General features: G+C 33.3%; 1 protein-coding gene across 1 annotated transcript; it reads right to left on the reverse strand.

Moving 5' to 3' along the window:
* Positions 1-4,040: 4,040 nt before the first annotated feature.
* Positions 4,041-12,540, reverse strand: LOC148938395 (uncharacterized; the record flags this gene model as incomplete). The annotated part of the gene is made up of 4 exons (XM_089107828.1): positions 12,417-12,540; positions 8,329-8,409; positions 6,190-6,342; positions 4,041-4,173 (listed from the first exon to the last, which is right to left on the reverse strand). Coding segments are annotated over exons 1-4 (491 nt in total), but the record flags the coding sequence as incomplete, so codon positions are not given.
* Positions 12,541-25,000: the final 12,460 nt, after the last annotated feature.

The raw sequence follows: 25,000 nt of genomic DNA on the forward strand, positions 1-25,000 counted from the left end.
GTTCCGGAAGTTAGGTCTTAGAGGATGACACCTATCCTTACAGTCCTTACGGTAAGGGTAGTAATTTATACCCTGGGGGCATATAAGGTGTTTATAGACAGCATTGTTATAGAAACTCAAAAAAGGGCTCATTCGATTGGAAATCGAAAGCCCTAGTGCCCTTTTTAATAGTCGAAAGTGATTGGAAGGCTTGACATTTTTATAGTATTAATTAAAAAAAAACTTTTTCCCCCAATAAGTTTTTTAAAAAAGTAAAGAACTTCATTAAACAAAAATGAACAAAAATAGAATCAAATTATTTACCAAGCATACAACTACCACAAATCAGTATCAATAAATAATTGAAACCCATAACAAGGTATTCCCCCTAAGACCTATCGTAGCATGTACTAAAGCCTCCGCTTTCAATATTGGAAAATGGCTTTGCACAGCTTTCAAACCTTTACTGTATTCACAAAATTCCTACATCAGTAATTCGGCAGATTTGGTTAAAAAACTTAATAACACAAGTATTTCAGAAAACACAATAATTAGTAGTTTTGATATTGTTTCCATGTACACGAATATAGATGTGGCTACTTCTGAGCAATTATTAAAAACCAAAATAGAAGAAAATTATCACTTAATCGAAAACTCAGCGACAGGGATTGATGGTGAAGTTTTATTTAATCTTGTTAAAATCTGTAGTAAGTTTTCAATGTATTTTCAGTTTCGTGATTCTTTTTATCAACAAATAAATGGGTTACTAATGGAAGCAACTCTATCCGGCCTACTGGCTAATATTTATGTCAAGAACCTTGAAAATTGGGCATTAAATTCTTATTTTTTAAAACATATCTATTGGGGCTGTCACATGGATGACGTAATTTCACTTTGGAATTATGGGGAAATTGAACTTCGGGGTTTCCTAGATCATCTTAATACTTATGATAGAAATTTGCAGTTTACCCTTGAAATTGAATCTGAAAATAAACTACTATTTTTAGATGTGCTTATTATCCTTAATACTAATAATTTGGACTTCATTGTATATAGAAGGCACACACACATCACTAGACATCTTCATCTTAAATCCAATCACCTCCCACAAGTTAGAAGAGCAGTTGTTACTTCTCTCATTGACCGTGTCCTGAAAATTTCCTCCGATCCATACATAAAAGCAGAATTAAATTTTATCAGAGATATTCTTTTTGGCAACGGATACCCCATTCCTTTTGTCAATAATACGATTAACCATAGACTAAAAAGACATTTTCGTAAAATCAACGATATTTCACAATGTGAGGCTCCGGAAAAACCCTCTAATATAATCTATCTTCCGTACATCCCAAGAATCACCACAAAAATAAAAATATTTGCACAAAAAAACAATCTGTATTTAGTTTTCATCAATAATTTTAAAATCACAAATTTCTTAAACTCCGGTAAAGATAAAACCCCAGTTACTCGCCAAGGAGGGGTTTATCAAATACCATGTGATTGTGGCAATTACTACGTTGGCAGAACTCCTCAGAATCTAGAAAAACAGATACACCAGCATAAAGAAGACATAGACAAAGCGTTAATTGCTAATAGTTCTAATAACTCCTTTGATTCTGCTTTAGCTAGCCATATATTTGATAATCCCAGCCACACAATACTTTTTGAAAAATCTTCTCTCGTTAGTAGTGATTTGGGGATAAAACAGGTGGTCCGGGACTCAATCGAAAATAGGCTCAAAATAAATAAAATATTTCTTTAAATAGGGACTTGAGAGAATAGTCACTGATGTCTTTATACTCAAATTTAATTGAAAATGATCTAATAAAATAATTTATCAAATCAATTAAAAGTAGTATTGGACCCGTTACAAAAAGGCCTTTAAGACTAGCTGCTAAAAAAGCAAGATTGGCTTTGAAAACTTGCAGTTAATAATTTCATTTTATTTCGTTTGAATGAATTCATCCTCTCTCATCATTTTATTTATCAGTCCTGGTTGAACTTTGTTGAAGTAAGGATACTGGGGCTGTTTTAAAGGTTTTTTAAAATCGTTTTTTTTTTAAAGCATTTTTAGTTTTAAACTTTGTATTTTAATGTAAGTTTGTTTTTATATATATTTTTTCTTTAATGTTGTGCTGAAGACGGCCCTTGGACATAGGGCCGAAATATTCACCGATTTAAATTGCACTGTCTTGGAAGAAAACAAATTTCCTTATTGTTTTTAAGTTGTGTTTGTTTGAACCCAAACAAACAGAAATTAAAATAAGTCAAACTCAAAACGAGCAGAAATTAATATGAGTAGGGTTCTAAACTCCCTGCGTTCTAAAAGCTAGAATATAATTTGTATTTACTGATAAAAATTCAAATGAACAAACTGAAAAAAATGTGTACGGTCAGTTTCATGAACAAAATAGAATCAAATAATTTACCAAGAATACAACTATCACAAATTATTATCAATACATAAATAACACTCAAACAAACAGAAATAAAAATAAATCAAACTCAAGACCAGCAGAAATTAATCCGAGTAGGGTTCTAAACCCTCCACTTTCTAAAAGCCAGAATATAATTTGTATTTTATTAAAAAAAATTTTTTTTTAATGTTTTCACTTTTATAACCTTAAGAAATCAAAAATTAATCAAGATTTTATGCAATAAATATCAGCATATGTACATTAAACTGACAAAGTATATTTTTTCAGTAAATTCAATTGAAATTTTTTCAGTTCTTTACTGAAAATGTTTGACACTAAGAGCACTAACATAATTTGCACTTTACTGAAAAAAATACAATGAAATGCAATGATATTTAGTAATCAAAATATTAATATTATTTGATTTATCAAAGTTATAAAGGTAAAAACATTTACATTTTTTTAGTAAAGTGCAAATTATGCTCTGGCCTTGGGAAGGCATAGGGGTTTTGAATCCAGCTTATGTTATTTTCTGCTCATTTTGAGTTTGACTCGGTTATTTATTGTAATTTCTGTTCGTTTCGGGTTCCATTTATTTATCGATGCTGATTTGTGGTAGTTTCACACTTGGTAGATTATTTGATTTTATTTTTCCTCATTTTTTGTTTAATGGAGTTCTTTACTTTTCTTTGAAAAAATTATTTTGTGGAATTGTTTTTTTAATTAATTTCATTGAAAATAACAGACAAGGGCTTTGAGAGAAAGTCACTGAAAGTACTAATAAGAGGAAACGGGATATCCTAAGGGGTAGAAACTAGTTTTCGTAGTTTCTCAATTCTTCTTTCGATCTCAGACGGCAATACGAGAGGGGTAAACAGGTGGGAGAACATCAGTAGGTAGTTGACAAGACAATGCTGGAAGGCTCTGGACGAAAGAAGCAAGGAACTTGTTAAGATTATTAGCAGTAACTTCTGGGGATTCAGGTAGGTTGAAGTCAAGCTGGTCTAGACTTCTATCACACAACTTCTTTACCTCGGAATATCATTTTTTTTGTTTTATTGGTAAACAATTCTTTGGCCTTATTCTTGTAGTAGGATCGGGCAGATTTACATATTTCCTTTTTAATCGCTGCAAGGAACAGAAGCTCATTACATTCATGGAAATACTATCAAGACACTAGTTTTACTTATTGGATTATCCGCGGTGCCGGAATTGGCAAGCTACTAAACCAACTTTACATGTTTTTGGCTCTCAATCATGAGAGTGCATAAAATTAGTTTCTTCTGTAAATCTATGCATAAAAACCATAAAAGCTTCGTATTTAAGCACTTAAACTTATTGTGACTCTGTAAGCTTATCCAGAGTCGACCCAGCTCTAAATAGGTACCTGGAGAAATCTTGGGAAGGTAAGCAGGAAAGGTGTGCGAAAGCACACGATGGCTGGCCCCCAGCCCCCCATTGCACTTCCTGGCTGAAGGGCCATAAAACGGAGATAAGCACCGCCGGTTTGGACCTTAAGAGTCATACTTACTTTTTTACTTACTTAAATTTATTATTCTTTAGCTTTTATATGTAAGTTTTATAAAAGCTTTTGATGCAGAAAAATATACAAATAGATAAATATATAAATATAACCATACAAACCTGATGTGAAAGTCTTTAATGTACCAATCTGAGTCCAAGAATTTCTCCAATATCATCTTTTTCCCAGTCTTTTTCCCAATCTTAAGAGGTAGGTTCAAAGAGAATCTTTCGACCAAGTGGTAAAAAGATTTTGCTGCAAAAGATAACAGGTATGAGTTGACGACCTTGTTGTTCATTATACATGATCAAAAGTCGCTTAAATTATTATAATAACTGAAAGTAACATGAAATAACTAATAAAAATAAAAAAAATAGCATAAATAGATAAAAAAAATATCTGAATGAGAGATTTGAAAATTTACCCATCAAGGACTTGATTACTGAGGATCAACACAATAGGAAAATAAAATAAGTAAATAAAAAAAAGTATCGAAATGAGAATATGGGAAATTGTATTATCAAATTAACCCTACTGAGGTTAATTTGATAATAGAAATCTTATCCCAACTAATTTTGACCTTTTAGTTCTAAGGATTGTTTCGAAAATTGAAATTTATCCCTAAGACAAAACTGACTATGTACGATAAAATGAAAAAATTGTGAAGAAAGAAATTCGAGGATATTTCCAGAAAGTTCTTCCCACTTTTGGAAATAACCTCACTTTTTCACAAAGTTTTAATTTTTTCATGAATAGCCAGTGAAATGTTAGAAATTATTTATGACAAGCATTACAGGTAGCACATGCCAAGTGCTACCCTTTTTTATTTATATTTTTATTATAACGGCCGCGTTAAGTAGATTCGGCCACATCAACGAGGTTCTTTTGCTGGGGGGTATATGTACTTAAAGGTTAACGTATGATTATGGGCTGATCATTTTGCTTAAGAAATACAGAATTAGCATTAGCACAAGTGCAATTAGTCAAACTATAATTTTAAAGACAATCAATGAGATTAGTCACCATGATACCATCTAATATCAACTTGATCATCACTTGAATCATGCCTGCAAACATAGAAAAGATGATTTGATTCCTATTCCCTGATTTTTTCCTAGAAACAGCTTTGAGATCGTCCGGAAGCACCCACCAAATATAAAATTATGGCAAAAAATACTGTTTCTTATTGCTGTTATTTCAAAATAGCTTTTCCAAAAACAAGTCTTGCAAAGAGAAGTAAATAGATCCGTCAAACTAAGTATGAGCAGGAAAATAATCAAATATTCTTGCTCATATTAATACAAAAAATGAAGCGTAAAATACAAAAAATCACCATCAATAAATAAATAAAACCACACACGAGCAGGAATTAATATGAATAGAGCGGAAGAACCCCATACCTTTGTAAGACGAGCACAAAATTTGCTCTTTACTCAAAAAAAAAATGTACTTGGATTTTTACTTTAATATAGACATACCAATATTTATTTCTTAGAGTTTTAATATTTTATTTATTTATTAAAGTAAAAATACTAAAACCTTTAAAATATATTTTGTTTTCAGTAAAGTGTAAATCGCTTTTTACTTGATAGAAAAGTAGAATTGATACTAAAACACTATAAATATTTGGATTTGTTTTAAAATAGAATAAAGTTCAAAATAAAGAGATTTTGATTAGAGAACTAAAATGGAGTCTTCTTTTTTTAGCTATTTTTTTTAGTTTCAATTAAAAAGGTAGAGTTGTTGCTAAAACTGTAAATATATTATTGCATCTTATGTATTGTATATTGCATCATGATCTGAAGCCACTTTTAGCGGTTTTGGCCTATTTTGTTACTAATGGTCGTGTCTCAGACCAGTGTGAAAACACCGAGATTATGATTACCATAATTTGCCCCACGACAAAAGTAAAAAGAATGTAAGAAATTAAGCCAATTATCTTTAATTACCTATTGTTTCATTTAGCAGGATTTCTTTTAGTCTGCTTATCAGATGCTATTCCTCAAAATCTTTTGAAATATTTTCATATATTCTTGAGTGTTCTACCAACAAAATTACATCAGATACATACAGCAATCAAAAATTTAGGAATGAAAAATCAATGTGAAGGGAGTCATTTTTTCTTTTAAAAATTCATCTGGCCGCCTTCCCCTCATATAAACATAAAATCTAGACCAGAGTGCACACGTGAACATCATAAATGTTACCATCGTGTAATCGTCTGGAAAAGTAAAAATAAAGTAAGAAATGAGTAAGATTGTCTTTAGTTACCTATTGTTTCAAATAATGAGAGTATCAGCTCCTCATCTTTTGAATCTTCAAAGACCATTTCATTGTTTTTTGATTGTTCAACCAAAATCTTCACTCCAGATATATTCACCTTCCACAATTCGAAGAAATTCGAAAAATCAACGAGAAAGGAGCCTAAAAACAAGAAAATATTTATATTGTCTTAAAGTCCCTGATCTCAAAGAACCAACAACCCCCATCCATTCCATACCCCAGTATACTATCTGGGGTATACAGATAAATACAAGGATATTTATCCAAAGCTAATACAGATGATAAATACAAGGATAAATAACTCATACAATGTAAGTAAATTGAATCCATCAATTAATTTGATTTCCCACTAATAGACGAATGAAGAGAAAGATAATGAAGAGAAGAATGAAAAAAAAATAATAAAGAGAAAAATGAAATGAAAATTGTATGCATCATCTGTTTAGTAAACTCTACTAAAGTAAACTCTATTAAAGTAAACTCTACTAAAGTAAACTCTATTATATATCTGATAGAAAAATGTTTCAAATACAGGTTTTCATGAATAGTTCTGTGGTTTTTGAAACAAGTTCTGGATCTAATAGAGCGGAAGGTTTTTTTTGCACTGGCGGAAGTTTATAGTAAAAGTTTATAACTATTTCATTAAAAGTGAACCATATTGAAAAAAAGCTGCAATTGTTGTACCTGTTCCAGCAGTTTGTACAATTATCTGGTGGGCAAGTAAAAGCCACAAAACTAGGCAATCAGGCCATAGGAAAAAGCAAACAAATCAGCCAAAAATCACAAGTACCAGGAAACTCGAGTATGGACCTAAATCCCACCCAGGAATTCTCACACATAGGTCTCAAAGTTAAAGAATGCGTCCATTCACGCGATATTCCCTGGCACAGAAGTAAAAGAGTAAGTCTCTGGTCGAAGACAGAAAAGGCGCTAGAACATTGAATTTTATATCAAATAAGCTCCTCCCAAGTAGAGTAGTTATTTTTTACCAGCTTGTGTGTTGCCTATTCAATTGGAACGTAGACTGTGGCAATTTTTATGTTGGTAGAACCCATCAAAATTTAGAAAAACGCCTGCAACAACACAAAGATGACATAACTAAAGCTTTAAATTCTAATAATACAAATATTTCCTTTGATTCTGCTTTAAGCAGTCACATATATGATAACCCTAGTCATAAAATGCTTTTTGAAGAAACTTGCCTTATTGGCAATGATTTAGGCATAAAACAGGTTGTTCGAGAGGCAATTGAAATTAAAATCAAAATAAATAGTAATATTTCTTTAAATAGAGATTTGGGGGAATATTCGCTTAATGCCCTATACAAAAATTTAATTAAAAATGATTTGACTAATATTATTAAAAAACCAGTAAATGACTCCACTCAACCTATTACAAATAGACCTTCTAGGCTGGCTGCCAAGAAGGCGAGATTAGCTTTAAAAGCTTGTCTGTAAGTATTTTAATTCCATCTGAATGAATTGTTTCTCTGTCCATTTCGTTTGGAGTACCAGTCCTGGTTGAACTTCCTTGAAGTAATGATATTAGGGCTGTTTTAAAACATTTTTTTTAAACAGTTTTAATGATTGAATTTTAATGTAAGTTTCTTTTATAGTGTTTTTATTCTCTTCGTCTGTTTTGCTGTGGACGGCCCTGGGATATAGGGTCGAAATATTCATTTAAAATTGCGTTCCACTGTCTTGTATAAAAAAAATTCCCTGTTTTTCTACTTATTTGTTTATGATGGAAAGGCAGTGTGGTCTTCGTCACTATTTGCGTCTAGTTTTATTCTATTAATCAATCAAGAGTTAACTCTACATTCTACATTAGGTCGTCCTCAGCAAAACAGACGAAGAGAATAAAAGTAAGTTTTTTTTTTTATAGTTTTTTTATTCTCTTCGTCTGTTTTGCTGAGGACGGCCCTTGGATATAGGGTCGAAATATTCATTTAAAGTTGCGTTCCACTGTCTTGTATAAAACAATTTCCCTGTTGTTCTACTTATTTGTTTATTAATAGAATAAGATTCTGCTGCATGGTATTTGTCTTAAATGAAAAACAAAACAAAAAGAATACTAATTTTTAAGCAAACATATCACGCAAAAACTATACTACATAAGCGTGCTTACCTATAAAGCCTGCTTTAATTTGCACACCGAGAGGCAAATTTAAATCCTTCAGTTTTTCTGGGCTCACACGAAGATTCTCAACTAGAAAAATTAAAAAAGAAACAGCTGAATATTCAAATCAGAAACGATTGAATTAGAGCCCTTGATGCTATTTGTACTAGAATTGACTGTCTGAATACTGATACTGACGTAACCATATTAGAAACATCCACACGGACACAATTTGCAATTGCAAAGAGAAGATTTTACAAAGCCCTAAAATATTTTTGATTAATGAGCAAGGTGTTGAGAAGGGGACAGTCCCCCTTATATACAAAGTAATTTAAAAAAAAGTTATTAAAAAAAAAGATCAGAAATTAAATTAAAACAGCAAGTTTTTTCAACAGTAAGTAAGGAGAAACATTAAAACTTAAAATGAACAGGATTTATTGCATATATACGGGGGATTGCCCCCTTCTCAACACCCCGCTTTTTACGCTAAAGTAAAACAAAATTCCCTGAAACACAAGGGTCGTGTAATTAAAACAATAAGCGATTATTTTTAAGTGCCAAAAACTGTAGCATGAAGAGCAAAGTATTGAAGAGAGGGAAAAGCCCCTCATATACTAATAGTTTCTGTTCGTTTTAAGTTTTAATGTTGCTCCTTATTTTCAGTTGAAAAAAACGAATAAATTTTTGGAGGTTTTGAGAGATTAAGGTAAGACAATAGCTTTAGGGGAGAGTATCCATACCATATTTGGGACAAGCCTAAAATGACACATATTCCATATTGAAAAAAATCTCCCCAAAAAAGCACAACAACATCTTTGCAATAGGTGAAATCTGCAAAAGTTTCAAGTCCAAAGTCACTACTTTGTCTTAAAGTGGATGGGTTCTGAATTTCAGATACACTATCAAAAATATTTTGTGAGGCCCTGTGAACAGTTTAGGAAGATATAGGGTTTGAACTGACAATTTACTTTCACTTCCTTATTCATTAGTTCTTTCCAAAATGAAATTGGTGGGTGTGAAGAGCTCTTTTTATCATTCGAGTTTAACATTGAATTATTTCAGTACGTTATTTCCATACTTGAGACTGAAGAGCAAGAAAGAAATGTTATTCTGGATTATGTCATAAAATCAAGGTCTTTCACTCAGAAAACCCAAAGCAACCAGCCTCTCTAGGGAAACCACTTTCAACCACTAAAATGTTAGTATCTTCTTCTTCAAGCTATGCAGTGTTATGGCCAGGAATGCTTTCTCTCCTGAGAGTATATGGAATATGAATGAGAGTGATTTGACCAGTGTACAAAGGCCTCAATAGACTGATGCTGAAAGAGGAAAACATCAAGTTGGAAAAGCATTTCTGCAGATAGAGGACAGACTGTGTCAATTTTTGCATGTGTTCCAGCCTCTGGAAGCTCAATTGCAACAATGCTGGTCTTTCCAAGGAAAAAGACAACAGCAAGGATGACTTTGGGGGCTCCACCTGGTACTGTTGCTTGTGTTTGTGACAATGGTTTAACTAAGGCTTCATTATTCATTGAGTTTCTTCATCACTTTGTTGCTATTGTACCACCAAGCAAAGAAAAGCTCAAGCAACTTATTATGGATAATAAGGAATCTTGTCAGCTGAATCCATCCAGGTAGCAAAAGATAATCATGTGGACATGTTAACCTTGCCTCCACAAATGTCACACAAACTTTAAACATTTGATCTTGGTGTCTTCTAGGCCTACTCTCTGAAATGCTATTATAATAAAGCAATTTCCAGTTTCCCTATATGAAAACCCCCAGTTTCTTGGTGTTACTTATGCCCTTTCATTCGCCCCATCAAACATCACTGCAGGTTTTCAAGCAACAAGTATTTGTCTATTTAATGACAACACTTTGTCAATAAGAACTTTTTGCCTTCTTCTGTAACTGACCAACCATTTGTTGAGCCTTCCTCTGAGCCAAGAGATGAAGACAGGACTTCCTCCAATTCAGAAGAAGAGGGGTGTATTTTCTCTACACAAACAAGTCACCTGCATTTCAATCCAGACAGTTTCACCTGTCATAAAAAGGCTATATACAAAAGTACATCTGAGAAAGGCCATATGAAGAAGTCAACCAAAAGGAGTCTGCATAATACTGACAGATACTACAAAAAAAAAGATTGCAGAGCAGGCTGTGCTTCAAAAGGCTATGAAAATGAAATAGGCTCTCACAAATCCTTGTTTAAAATAAAAAAAATCTTAATAAATAACTGAAATTAACAAGTAATAGCCTACAAGTAATAGAACCACTTCAATCCAGACAGTTTCACCTGTCATAATAAGGCTATATCAAAGAGTACATCTGAGAAAGGCCATATAAAGAAGTCAACCAAAAGGAGTCTGCATAATACTGACAGATACTACAGAAAAAGAAAGATTGGGGAGGGGAGTATACCCAGCGGATAATATCTAAAAATTTCTATTCTATAGAATGTAAAAATAATATCCAACCATACTTAGTTATTGCCAAAATTATCAAACTAGTTAACTATCTGAAAAATCCTTTTAAGCAAATAAGAAATTATCCAACTAGCCCATCTGATATTAATCATACTAGCTAGCTAAGTAACTTCCTGCCTAGTTAAATATATATCAGAAGATCCAAGACTCAACATTATCCACTTAGTTAGATATTCTTGCTGTGCCTAAGAGAAACAATTTATCTGGCTAGTTGGATATTATCCCAAAACTGCATAGCCTAATGGAATTTATTTATCTTCCTAGTTGGATATATATCAGGAGTGTTAAGACTTGGTATTATCCACCTAGTTAGATGTTCATGCTGGGCCTAAATGAAATGAATTATCTGGCTAGTTAGATATTAACTCAAAACTGCTTAGAGAATTTTCTTATCTGCCTAGTTGGATATATATCAGAAACACTAAGCAACATTATTATCCAGCTATGTAGATATTCTCTCTGCTTAAGAGAAACAATTTATCTGGCTAGTTGGATATTAACCCCAAACTGCTTAGAGAATCTTCTTATCTGCCTAGTTGCATATATATCAGAAACACTAAGCAACATTATTATCCAACTAGGTAGATATTCTCTCTGCTTAAGAGAAACAATTTATCTGGCTAGTTTGATATTAAACCCAAACTGCTTAGAGAATCTTCTTATCTGCCTAGTTGGATATATATCAGAAAAACCAAGCTAAATTATTATCCAACTAGGTAGATATTCTCTCTGCCTAAGAGAATCAATTTATCTGGATAGTTGGATATAAACCCCAAACTGCTTAGAGAATCTTCTTATCTGCCTAGTTGGATATATATCAGAAATACTAAGCTACATTATTATCCAACTAGGTAGATATTCTGTATATTGCATAGACAGTCAAATATTCAGCTAGGTAGGTAAAGGTGTAAGAGTCTTAAAAATGTTATTATCTGTCTAGCATGATATTTTATCTTGATACTAAGAGTAGTGGGACATTATTTATACATTCTATAGAATGTAATTTTTTTAAGAATATCCATTGGGCACCTTCCCCTACTGATGCTTCCTACTAGTATAGTTTCAATGTTATCACAACTCTCTTCCCAAATCCTAAGCCTCAAGGACAGACTACAAGATCAGCAGGGCACTCTGATTCCTCTTAATTTAAAAGACTTTGATATGCTGTAAATACATAGAACAATACTTTTATTAATCCCTGTTTTACACAATTGTCCTTCTTTGTTTCTATTTTATAGTTTTACTCTAATAGCCTATCTCTATTAAATAGCAGAGTTTTTAATCAGGATAACATAAGCTACTAGGATGTGTCCCAGGTATGGTTACTACTTATCTCCTCAATAAAGCTCTATTCCATACTAGGGACAAAATGGGGGATTGTGAAATTAATGCCTTTCCATAAAAACTTAATGAGCTTCCAGTTTTAAACCTTAGGGATAAATTTCTTAGTTAATGTAAAAGATACTGATAAATTTTTGTTTCCTTGTCATGAAGAATGAGGGAGTTGGAGGCAAAAAAAAATGTCCCAAGCTATGGATGGATGTGATATCATTAGAAGTAGGCCTATAAAGTTAGCAATCTAAAAATGTGTCTCTTTACTTTGTTCTTTACCTTTTAGTATCGAATCTTTCACCTTAATCTGAGACCTATCAATACGCTTGAAGCCATACAAATCAGCAGACGCGATCCATTTTCTCAGTCCTGCATTAAGAATAGAATCTTTATTTAGAACCATTTTGCTCTAGCATAGGGCTTATTTTTCTCCTTCTTCTAGGAATGCCAAACCCAAACCTACAATTCATTCAGGTTAGTCATTTTGGCTTCATGAAGTTTTCCAAATGCAAGGGGAGGATAGATCACGAATACATCTTGCTAACATCTGTCTAATCTACTCAGAGACATAGTTATTTAGTAAAAATTAAGATAATTCTTTATAGTTGTCTTTCAGTGTTAGCTGATCGGCATGAGAGCCACAAAAATTTGATTCCAGCTGGAAGTTGGCCTAAATGAAGATTTTTCTAACATTTACTACTTCTTGTTGGTTGACATTTAAAAACCAAAGGGTTAAGAGGTTCAGGAATACAGTTGCAAAATTGTAGCATGGTTTGGCTCGTTTATACCAAGTAAATTCCTTTTTACTCAGAATAAAGAGTTGTCTTGATTCTATACTAAAGAATACTATCTGCCCTTGGAGGAAAAAGGGACGAAAGGGCCTTTTTTGCTTTTGTAGGAACTTTTCTTCTGAGTATGTCTCCGAAGATCTGGAATTTCCAATTGGGTTTAATCAAATTATTGAAGTAGCTGCTGGTCAGTTGATCTGCTACCTCATTATGTTTGATGCCTGTGTGACTGGGGACGTGCTGGAACTTTCCGTTAATAAGGCAATTTCAGAGACTGATAAATTGATCTCCGATTGTCTTCAGCATTGTTTCCGTGACGCTCCAATGAATATTATCAATGAGCTGAAGAGTGCCTTTGGAGTTTCAGAGCGATACCATTCTTTTGGAAACAGGTTGATAAATATTGACGAACTCTAAAGCTTCTTGTCTGGCCAACAGCTCTGCAGTGACGATGGATGTATTATAAGGAAGTCAAATTTTTATACTCAATGATTGAGGTGGGATAACATATGCAGAGAAAAATTTGCCGCCTTTTGCAAAGCCATCCGTATAAATTTGAAGAGAGTTTGGATACAAAGTGATCATTTTCTCACGAAAGTGCCTGAATTTTAACTGGCAGGTAATTTGTCATTAGCATGGGTATAAACCATAATAAAACACTAGAAGCGGACATTTGCCATCCTGAAGGGACATGAAAATGGCTAGGATGATTCAAGTTTTCAAGATGAGACAAATTCGTTAAATACTTTTCAGGACCTGATAATTGTCAAACTATTTGAGGGACAATCTTTGACATAATGAGACCAGTTAAATGTTTCACTTTGTTAGAAAGTATTGAGCATGAAGCCCTAAGGAAAATTTTACTCATCATATTTTGAATCGCTTTTAGTTTGGCATAATTATCTTACTACAATCTCCACATGATTCAATGGCAGTAGTGATGTAACAATATCTCCAGGCGGGCAGGTAGCCAGTCATTCCAGGAGGGCAGGTAGCCAGTCATTCCAGGAGGGCAGTAGCATCATATATTTATAATGATAAGTAGCGCACAGTACCCTGCCATACAAGCAGACAGTGTAATGACCGGAATTCAACCACCGTGAAAATTCGTGCTCTGTTCAAAGTGCGTAATGATTCCTTTGTTTGAAATTGTGAAATTCTTTTCGTAATTTAATTTGTTAGGCGTGGTTGACTTATGTTTAACCTTGAACTAATTTACATAAATTAATTTATTATTAATTAATTTACATAATTACATTAATTTACATAATTACATTATTTTTTTTTAACTTGTTTTTTTTTAACTTTTTTTTGAACTTTATTTTTAACTTTTTTCTTTAGACTTTTTACATTTTAAGTATCTTCCCATTGATTTTTTATGAAATTTGGGTTTGATGAAGGAATCGAACGTGAGACCAGTGATTTCCTGAGGTAAAAGAACGACACGTTAATCGACTGAACCAACAAGTCATTGAACATATTATGATTTTAGAAATACATTCAATGAATTGTTTCTGGGACATTGCCTAACTGATGTTAAGCGTCACAATATCGTAACAGGTTCATTCCATTGAACTGGAACAAGTTCAAGCAAATTCGATTTATAAATTGTATTTTTGATAGGTGTTAAAGGCGGTTCGTGAAAATCCCAAGGTTTTTTCTGATTTTTTGGACAATTGCCTTAACTTGAGAGTAGTTTGTTAGAAATGCGTCGTTGATAATTAAAAAATCTGATGCTAAACTCAGACAAACAAAAGGATTGTAACACCTGATTGGCTCGTATACTTTGCATCATATTTCTAAAGTCAATTAAGATGAAGAAATGTCGGAGTGTAGGTTTGACATCATCAGGCATGTGCGAGGGAAATTTTTTGTTGGTGGGGGACTTAAAAAGGCAAAAATGGGTGAACTACATGAGTTTATAAGACGGTTCGTGAAAATCCCAAGGTTTTTTCTGATTTTTTGGACATTCACCTTAATTTGAGAGTAGTTTGTTAGAAATGCGTCGTTGATAATTAAAAAATAGGATGCTAATCTCAGACAAACAACAGGATTGTAACACCTGATTGGCTCGTATATTTTGCATGATATTTCTAAAGTCAATTAAGATGAAGAAATGTCGGAGTGTAGGTTTGACATCACCAGGCACGTGCGAGGGAAATTTTATGTTGGTGGGGGGGGGGCTTAAAAAGGCAAAAATGGGTGAACTACATGAGTTTATAAGACGGTTCGTGAAAATCCCAAGTTTTTTTCTGATTAATTTGGACAATTGCCTTAACTTGAGAGTAGTTTGTTAGAAGTGCGTCGTTGATAATTAAAAATTCGGATACTAAACTCAGACAAACAAAAGGAGTGTAACACCTGATTGGCTCGTATATTTTGCATGATATTTCTTAAGTCAATTAAGATGAAGAAATGTCGGAGTGTAGGTTTTACATCACGAGGCACGTGCAAGGGAAATTTTTTGTTGGTGGGGGGTTTAAAAAGGCAAAAATGGGCGAACTACATGAGTTTATAAGACGGTTCGTGAAAATCCCAAGGTTTTTTCTGATTTTTTGGACAACTGCCTTAACTTGAGAGTAGTTTGTTAGAAATGTGTCGTTGATAATCAAAAATTCGGAAACTAAACTCAGACAAACAAAAGGATTGTAACATCTGATTGGCTCGTATATTTTGCATGATATTTCTAAAGTCAATTAAGATGAAGAAATGTCGGAGTGTAGGTTTTACATCACGAGGCACATGCAAGGGAAATTTTTTGTTGGTGGAGGGTTTAAAAAGGCAAAAATGGGTGAACTACATGAGTTTATTAGACGGTTCGTGAAAATCCCAAGGTTTTTTCTGATTTTTTGGACGATTGCCTTAACTTGAGAGTAGTTTGTTAGAAATGTGTCGTTGATAATTAAAAAATCGGATGCTAAACTCAGACAAACAAAAGGATTGTAACACCTGATTGGCTCGTATATTTTGCATGGCATTTCTAAAGTCAATTAAGACGAAGAAATGTCGGAGTGTAGGTTTTACATCACCAGGCACGTGCGAGGGAAATTTTTTGTTGGTGGGAGGCTTAAAAAGGCAAAAATAGGTGTACTACATGAGTTTATAAGACGTTTCGTGAAAATTCCAAGGTTTTTTCGGATTTTTTGGACAATTGTCTTAACTTGAGAGTAGTTTGTTAAAAATGCGTCGTTGATAATTAAAAAATCGGATGCTAAACACACACAAACCAATAAAGGCATGCATTGTAATTAGCAAACACCCACCCAGACTCACAGGCAAAAAGATGGATTGACTCACCTAACGCGAAGAGAGTGAAAATATATTCTTTTATTACATTTCTGTCAATAAAATTGTTTTTTTTATAATGTTTTTTTTATTAGACACTAGATGACCGTTTACTCCACTTTCTCTCTCTCTATAGTGAGGGGTGGTGTCCGAGAGGTACTGAGATTTTCACACACAAAATAAAACTTACACACACACACACGAAAAAACTTACACACAAAACTTAAAAACACACAAAAAATTACACACACACAAAAACTTACGAATACACAAAAACTTAAACACAAACAAAAATCTTACACACACACACAAAAACTTACACACACACAAAAACTAACACACACAAAAAAAATCATACACAAAACCTAACACACACAAAAAAAATTACACACACACAAAAAATTAAACAAACACAAAAAATTAAACACACACAAAAAATTAAACACACAAAAAAAACTAACAAACACAAAAACTTACACACACACATAAAAACTTACACACACACAAAAACTAACACACACAAAAAAACTTAGACACACACAAAAAATTACACACACAAAAAAAAACTTACACACACACACAAAAACTTACACACACAAAAAAAAAATTACACACACACAAAAACTTACACACACACAAAAACTTACACACACACACAAAAACTAACACAAACACACCCAAACACACACTAAAAAAAAAAAAAAAAAAACAAAAAAAGCAAAAAACCAAAAAAAAAAATTTAAACACACACAAAAAAACTTAAAAAAACAACAAAACATACACACACACACAAAAACTACAAAAAAAACAAAAACTTACAAAAAAAAACAAAAACATAGACACACAAACACAATTAAACAAACAAAAAAAAACTTAAACACAAAAACACAAATACACACACACAAAAACTAAAAAATCCACACACAAAAAAAAAACTTAAAAACACAATTAAAATTAAACACACACACAGAAACTTAAACACACATAAAAAATTACACACACACACACAGAAACTTACAAACACGCAAAAACTTACACACACACACAAAAACTTACACAAACACACCCACAAAAACTTACACACCCACACACACACACACACACAAACACACACACACACACACAAAAACTTATAAACACAAAAAAACTTACACACACAAAAAAAACTAACAAACACACACAAAAAATAAAACACACACAAAAAAAACCAAACACACACAAAAAATTACACACACACACAAAATTACACACACACACAAACAAAAACATACACACAAACAAAAAAACAAACACAAACACACACACAAAAACTTAAACACACACACACACACAAAAACTTACACACAAACAAAAACTTACACACACACACAAAAACTTACACACACAAAAAAAAACTAACACAAACAAAAAAACTTACACAAACAAAAAAACATAAACACAATAAAAAACTTACAAACACACAAAAACTTACACACACAAAAAAACTTACACACACACAAAAAATGACACACACATACGAAAACTTACACACACACACAAAAACTTACACACACACACAAACTTACGCACACACAAAAACTTACACACACAAAAAAACTTACACACACAAAAACTTACACACGCACAAAAAAATTGCACAGACACAAAAACTTACACACACACAAAAACTTAACACACAAAAACTTAGACACACACAAAATCTAACAAACACACACAAAAACTTACACACAAACAAAAACTTACACACACACAAAAACTTACTCACATACAAAAACTTACACACACAAAAAAAAAACTTACACACACACAAAAACTTAAATACACACAAAAACTTACACACACACAAAAACTTACACACATACAACAGTGTAATGACCGGAATTCAACCACCGTGAAAATTCGTGTTGATCTGTGTTAAAAGTGCGTGATGTTTTCATGCTAGTCATGTTTTCATGCTAGTGAGCGTGGATACAAAAAGTCCGATACCGAGTTAGTATCTCAGTCAATAAGTCAATAAGTTGAATTTGAATAGTTTACATTATTTCAAATTGGAGAAATAAACGTTCAAATATTGTGAGAATGAGTAGTTTCACACTATTACACCTCGAAGGAGCCGACAGTGATATTGTGAAGACAAGAGCTTCCAATGTAGCAGTTGAAATTGGGAAGGATTCCCGACTAAAATTTGAGTGGGATGAGATGTTTGGCAGATACGTTATATCATTGAATAAATTTAATTCTGATGAACAATCAGACTTTACTACAAAAGTGAATGTAATATAGATTTCGCACCCACAGTCAGAATTTTATGCCGTTACGAAGACACCCGAAGAGAATGAGGTGACTTACCTATCACAAAGAGAGTGCAAACATATTTCTTTGTTGTAGCCCTGTCCGTTAAATTTTTTTTTCTTATAATATTTTCTTTTTATTAGATACTGTATATGATCGTTTACTCCACACGCTCTCTCTCTATGGTGGGTGGTGGTGGTGGTGTTGTCAAATAGGTATTGAGATTATGCCCAAAGTAGAAACTTGCGATTGTTATTGTAGTCTATAGTTGATAGTGGGAGTATCAAGAATGATTGGATTTGAGAAACAGAAAATTACAATATGAATATGATCAGGAATTGTTTACACGTCAGGTTGGCCGAGTGGTTAAGGTACTAGACTTAAGATCTGGTCCCCATACAGGGTCATGGGTTCGAACCCCACACCAGAGAATTTTTTTCTTATGTAATTTTTTTTATTTAATCATGTCTTGTGATTTGACTTAATACCTTCCGTAAAAGGATTTATGTAGAGCCTAAATTGTTAGGGCCTTTAATAGATTAAATAAAAAAACTAGAAGTCCAAAATGTTCAAATTCTCTTCTGAATTTTCTTAAAGAAGAGAAAAAAGTTAGCTTAATTCTGAACTTTACCAATGAAACTGAATTACAATATGAATATGATCAATAATTGTTTACAAGTCAGGCTGGCCGAGTGGTTAAGGCGCTAGACTTAGGATCTGGTCCCCATACGGGGTCGTGGGTTCGAGCCCCACATCTGACAATTTTTTTCTTATTCTGAATATTTGTAAACAGCCTCTATTTCTGACCGTTTAAGTTTTGATGTTAGTGTTGTCAGTCAAAAGCTATGAGCTTGAGAAAAGAGCTTGAGAAAATTGCCTGATCATCGAAAAATGGGGAAACACCTTCCAAAAGTCGACAGGAATGCCCCCCTCCGGCGCGCCGGAGGGAGGCCGTTCCAATTTCAACTGCTACGTTGGGAGCTCTTGTCTTCACAATATCACTGTCGGCTCCTTCGAGGTGTAATAGTGTGAAACTACTCATTGTTACAATATTTGAACGTTTATTTCTCCAATTTGAAATAATGTAAACTATTCAAATTCAACTTATTGATTGAGATACTAACTCGGTATCGGACTTTTTATATCCACGCTCACTAGCATGAAAACATGACTAGCATGAAAACATCACACACTTTTAACACAGATCAACACGAATTTTCACGGTGGTTGAATTCCGGTCATTACACTATTGTGTGTGTGTAAGTTTTTGTGTGTGTGTAAGTTTTTGTGTGTGTGTGTAAGTTTTTTGTGTGTGTGTAAGTTTTTGTGTGTGGGTAAGTTTTTGTGTGTGTTGAAGTTTTTGTGTGTGTTTGTAAGTTTTTGTGTGTGTCTAAGTTTTTGTGTGTTAAGTTTTTGTGTGTGTGTAAGTTTTTGTGTGTGTTCAATTTTTTTGTGCGTGTGTAAGTTTTTGTGTGTGTGTAAGTTTTTGTGTGTGTGTAAGTTTCTGTGTGTGTGTAAGTTTTTGTGTGTGTAAGTTTTTTTTTGTGTGTAAGTTTTTGTGTGTGTGCAATTTTTTGTGTGTGTGTTTTTTTTGTGTGTGTAATTTTTTTTTTGTTTGTTAGTTTGTGTTTGTGTGTAAGTTTTTTTGTGTGTGTAAGTTTTTTTGTGTGTGTGTAAGTTTTTGTCTGTGTTTAAGTTTTTGTGTGTGTGTGTTATTTTATTTTTGTGTGTGTTTTATTTTTTTTTTTTGTGTAATTTTTTGTGTTTGTGTAAGTTTTTTTTTGTGTGTTTGTAAGTTTTTTTGTGTGTGTTATTTTTGTGTGTGTTTGTAAGTTTTTTTGTTTGTGAAATTTTTTTTGTATGTGTATGTTTTTTTGTGTTTGTAATTTTTTATGTTTGTTTAAGTTTTTGTGTTTTTTAAAGTTTTTTTGTGTGTGTAAGTTTTTGTGTGTAAGTTTTTGTGTGTGTGTGTCAGTTTGTGTGTGTGTGTAAGTTTTTGTGTGTGTGTGTAAGTTTTTGTGTGTGTGTAAATTTTTGTGTGTGTGTAAGTTTGTGTGTGTGTGTAAGTTTTTGTGTGTGTTTAAGTTTTTGTGTGTAAGTTTTTTCGTGTGTAAGTTTTTTTTGTGTGTGAAAATCTCAATACCTCTCGGACACCACCCCTCACTATAGAGAGAGAGAAAGTGGAGTAAACGGTCATCTAGTGTCTAATAAAAAAAACATTATAAAAAAAACAATTTTATTGACAGAAATGTAATAAAAGAATATATTTTCACTCTCTTCGCGTTAGGTGAGTCAATCCATCTTTTTGCCTGTGAGTCTGGGTGGGTGTTTGCTAATTACAATGCATGCCTTTATTGGTGTGTGTGTTTAGCATCCGATTTTTTAATTATCAACGACGCATTTCTAACAAACTACTCTCAAGATAAGGCAATTGTCCAAAAAATCAGAAGAAAATTTGGTATTTTAACGAATCTTCTTGTAAACCCATGTAGGTCACCTATTTTTTCCGTTTTAAGCCTCCCACCAACAAAAAAATTCCAACGCACGTGCCTGGTGATGTAAAACCCAAACTCCTAAATTTCTTCATCATAATTGACTTTAGAAATGTCATGAAAAATATACGAACCAATCAGATGTTACCATCCATTTGTTTGTCTGAGTTTAGTGTATTATTTATTAATTATCATCGACGCATTTCTAATAAACTACTCTCCAGTTAGGGCAATTGTCCAAAAAATCTGAAAATACCTTGGGATTTTCACAAGCCGGCTTATAAACTCATGTAGTTCACCCATTTTTGCCTTTTTAAACCCTTCACCACAAAAAATTTCCCTTTCATGTGATGGGTGAGTTCAAATATTCAATCCAAAAGTCCTTATTCTTAATTGACTATAGATATATATTGCGAACTAAACTAGCTATTCAGGTGTTACTATCCATGTGTTTGGGTTACTTGAGCTGTCAATTTATTGATTATAAACGAAAAAGTTCTAACAAACTACTCTCAAGTTAAGGCAGTTGTCCAAAAAATCAGAAAAAACCTTGGGATTTTCACGAACCGTCTTATAAACTCATGTAGTTCGCCCATTTTTGCCTTTTTAAACCCCCCACCAACAAAAAATTTCCCTTGCACGTGCCTGGTGATGTAAAAACTATACTCCGACATTTCTTCATCTTAATTAACTTTATAAATATCATGCATAATATACAAGCCAATCAGGTGTTACAAACCTTTTGTTGGTCTTAGCTTAGCATCCGATTTTTTTAATTATCAACGACGCTTTTCTACCAAACTACTCTCAAGTTCAGGCAATTGTCCAAACAATCAGAAAAAAAAACTTGGGATTTTCACGAACCGTCTTATAAACTCATGTAGTTCAGCCATTTTTACCTTTTTAAGCCCCCCCCCCCCACCAACATAACATTTCCCTCGCACGTGCCTGGTGATGTCAAACCTACACTCCGACATTTCTTCATCTTAATTGACTTTTGAAATTTCATGCAAAATATACGAGCCAATCAGGTGTTACAAGCCTTTTGTTTGTCTGAGATTAGCATCCGATTTTTTAATTATCAACGACACATTTCTAACAAACTGCTCTCAAGTTAAGGCGAATGTCCAAAAAACCAGAAAAAACCCTGTGATTTTCACGAACCGTCTTATAAACTCATGTAGTTCACCCATTTTTACCTTTTAAGCCCCCCACCAACAAAAAATTTCCCTCGCACATGCCTGGTGATGTCAAACCTACACTCCGACATTTCTTCATCTTAATTGACTTTAGAAATATGCAAAATATACGAGCCAATCAGTTTTTACAATCCTTTCGTTTGTCTGAGTTTAGCATCCAATTTTTTAATTATCAACGACGCATTTCTAACAAACTACTCTCAAGTTAAGGCAGTTGTCCAAAAAATCAGAAAAAACCTTGGGATTTTCACGAACCGTCTTTAGCACCTATCAAAAATACAATTGATAAATCGAATGTGCTTGAACTTGTTCCAATTCAATGGAATGAACCTGTTACGATATTGTGACGCTTAACATCAGTTGGGCAATGTCCCAGAAACAATTCATTGGATATATTTCTAAAATCATAATATGTTCAATGACTTGTTGGCTCAGTCGATTAACGTGTCGTTTTTTTACCTTAGGAAATCACTGGTCTCACGTTATATACCTACATCAAACCCAAATTTCATAAAAAATCAATGGTAAGATACTTAGAATGTAAAAAATCTAAAAAAAAGTTAAAAAAAAAGTTAAAAAAAAAGTTAAATAAAAGTTCAAAAAAAGTTAAAGAAAAGTTGAAAAAAAAGTTAAAAAAAAAATAATGTAATTATGTAAATTAATGTAATTATGTAAATTAATTAATAATAAATTAATTTATGTAAATTAGTTCAAGGTTAAACATAAGTCAACCACGCCTAACAAATTAAATTACAAAAAGAATTTCACAATTTCAAACAAAGGAATCATTACGCACTTTGAACAGAAACAACACGAATTTTCACGGTGGTTGAATTCCGGTCATTACACTGTCTGCTTGTATGGCAGGGTACTGTGCGCTACTTATCATTATAAATATATGGTGGTACTGCCCTCTACTTACCATTATAGCTATATAGGGAGACACCCCGCTCGAATAGATTGACCTATCACTACTACTAATGGCATACTCAATCTTTTAACCAATAAATTTCTTGTAAAAATCAAAGAAAATTCTTGGGAATTGGTCCACTTTCAGGTGCTCTTGGATGAGTAATTTTTGCATATAAGATTTTTTTTTGCAGAGTTAATTTGGTTTTGCCAAGCGAGTCTTGGATCGAAGCATAATCCTAGAAACAGAGGTGCTACAACGTGTTCAATTTACTCATTGTCGAGGAATAATTTTGGTGGTATGACTGACTTTTTGTTATGGATTATGATTGCATTTGTCTTAGACTTGAAAAAAAGAAGGGAAAATGCAGCAAAGAAGACTGCTAAATCCTCTAATACTGAGCTAATATTATGGGAGAAATTATTTACATCTCTACTTTCTGACCATAAAATCCACTCATCAAGTCATACAGACTCAAGATTGGAGATTGAATCACTGCTAAACTGAAGGTCACTTAAACCTAATAGGAAAAGAAGAAGCTTGAGTGTGGGACCCTGTGGAATTTCAAGATGTGATGTTGAAATACTAGATAGCTGATTTTGCACCCGAACTTTGTAGCTTCCGTGATACATAGTTGAAAAGGAACTTAATGACTTCATCCAGAAAACCCATCCCTTTTAGAATTTGACAAACAAAATTCTTTCAAATGTCGTCAAAAGCTGATTCAAGGCGAACTAACACTACTATCATAACTTTGTCGCTATTTATGGTGCTTTTTACAGCTGCTTCAAGTTGGATTGTGTTACCTACAGTATTGCGCTAATTACAAAAGCCAGCCTGAAAATTAGGTAGACTTCAAATAATTTTAATAAACTTTCCTAACCTCCTATGAATTATCTTTCAAAAAAATATTTCTAAGCACTGCTAGTAATAAAATGGGCCTATACAAATCGATTAGATCTGGAAGTTTATCTTTGTTTCCTAACTGGGATTATAATGACCTGCTTCCATATCCTTGGGAAAATCATTGTAATCCAAGCATAGTTATATACATCAAGTAAGGCCTGACGGAAAGTTTCTCCTGCTTTCATGTTCCATTTGATGCTTATTTCCTCTTCTCCTGATTCTGAAAAGGAACTCGCCCGTCCTTAAAGTATCCTTTAGCTTAGATTCGGTAAATAGACGTAGAAGTTATTTCTTGAAATCAGTCTTCTCATGCAACTTATGCACTTTAGATCTTGTTCTTCATGCTGTGGACACCTCCTTTTTTAAAATGAATGCAAATTCTTCGATAGTGTCCCTATTTCTACCGACCTAGGCGTCAAAATCTCCTAGTAAAAACATCATATTTCTAAATGGGACCCTGTCTATTTGCACCTGTAACTGTAAGTAAAATTCATCTGAGCAACTTGTATCTCCATTATTTGGTTCTACAGTAGCATATACTATTATAACTAATACCTGAACTTTTTAGTCATAAAATGAGCAATTCATATTCTATTATTAATAGCCCCCCAGCCTAAACAAGCCTTGTCAGCTTCTTTATTCATCATTAGCCCTTCTCCTGTCTATGTCCACATCCATACTGCCTGAGCCAACAAGGCCCAGAAAAATTATCCATTAATCAGAATCCCGGGTGAAGGCTGTGTCGTTTACTAGGCTATAATTTCCTCGACGGGTGCCATTACTCAAGTGGGAATAGAATTGACTGCAAGGTCCCTAGTCTTGCAGGTACCCCGGAAAAGTCAAAGCAGCCTTTTGCAGAGGCTGTTGTCCATAAATCTGGATCTTATGCCCTGCCGTAGTTGTCCTCCTATAGAGCATCCTCCCGCGATAGTGTTCTTTGACATCATGTCATTACTAGAATAAGGTTTGTAACTCCTGGGACGTCTCGACA

Source organism: Artemia sp. Qi Xiang Cuo, unplaced genomic scaffold (genome assembly GCF_049724085.1).
Source record: "Artemia sp. Qi Xiang Cuo unplaced genomic scaffold, ASM4972408v1 HiC_scaffold_3381, whole genome shotgun sequence".
Classification (NCBI taxonomy): Eukaryota; Metazoa; Arthropoda; class Branchiopoda; order Anostraca; family Artemiidae; genus Artemia; species Artemia sp. Qi Xiang Cuo.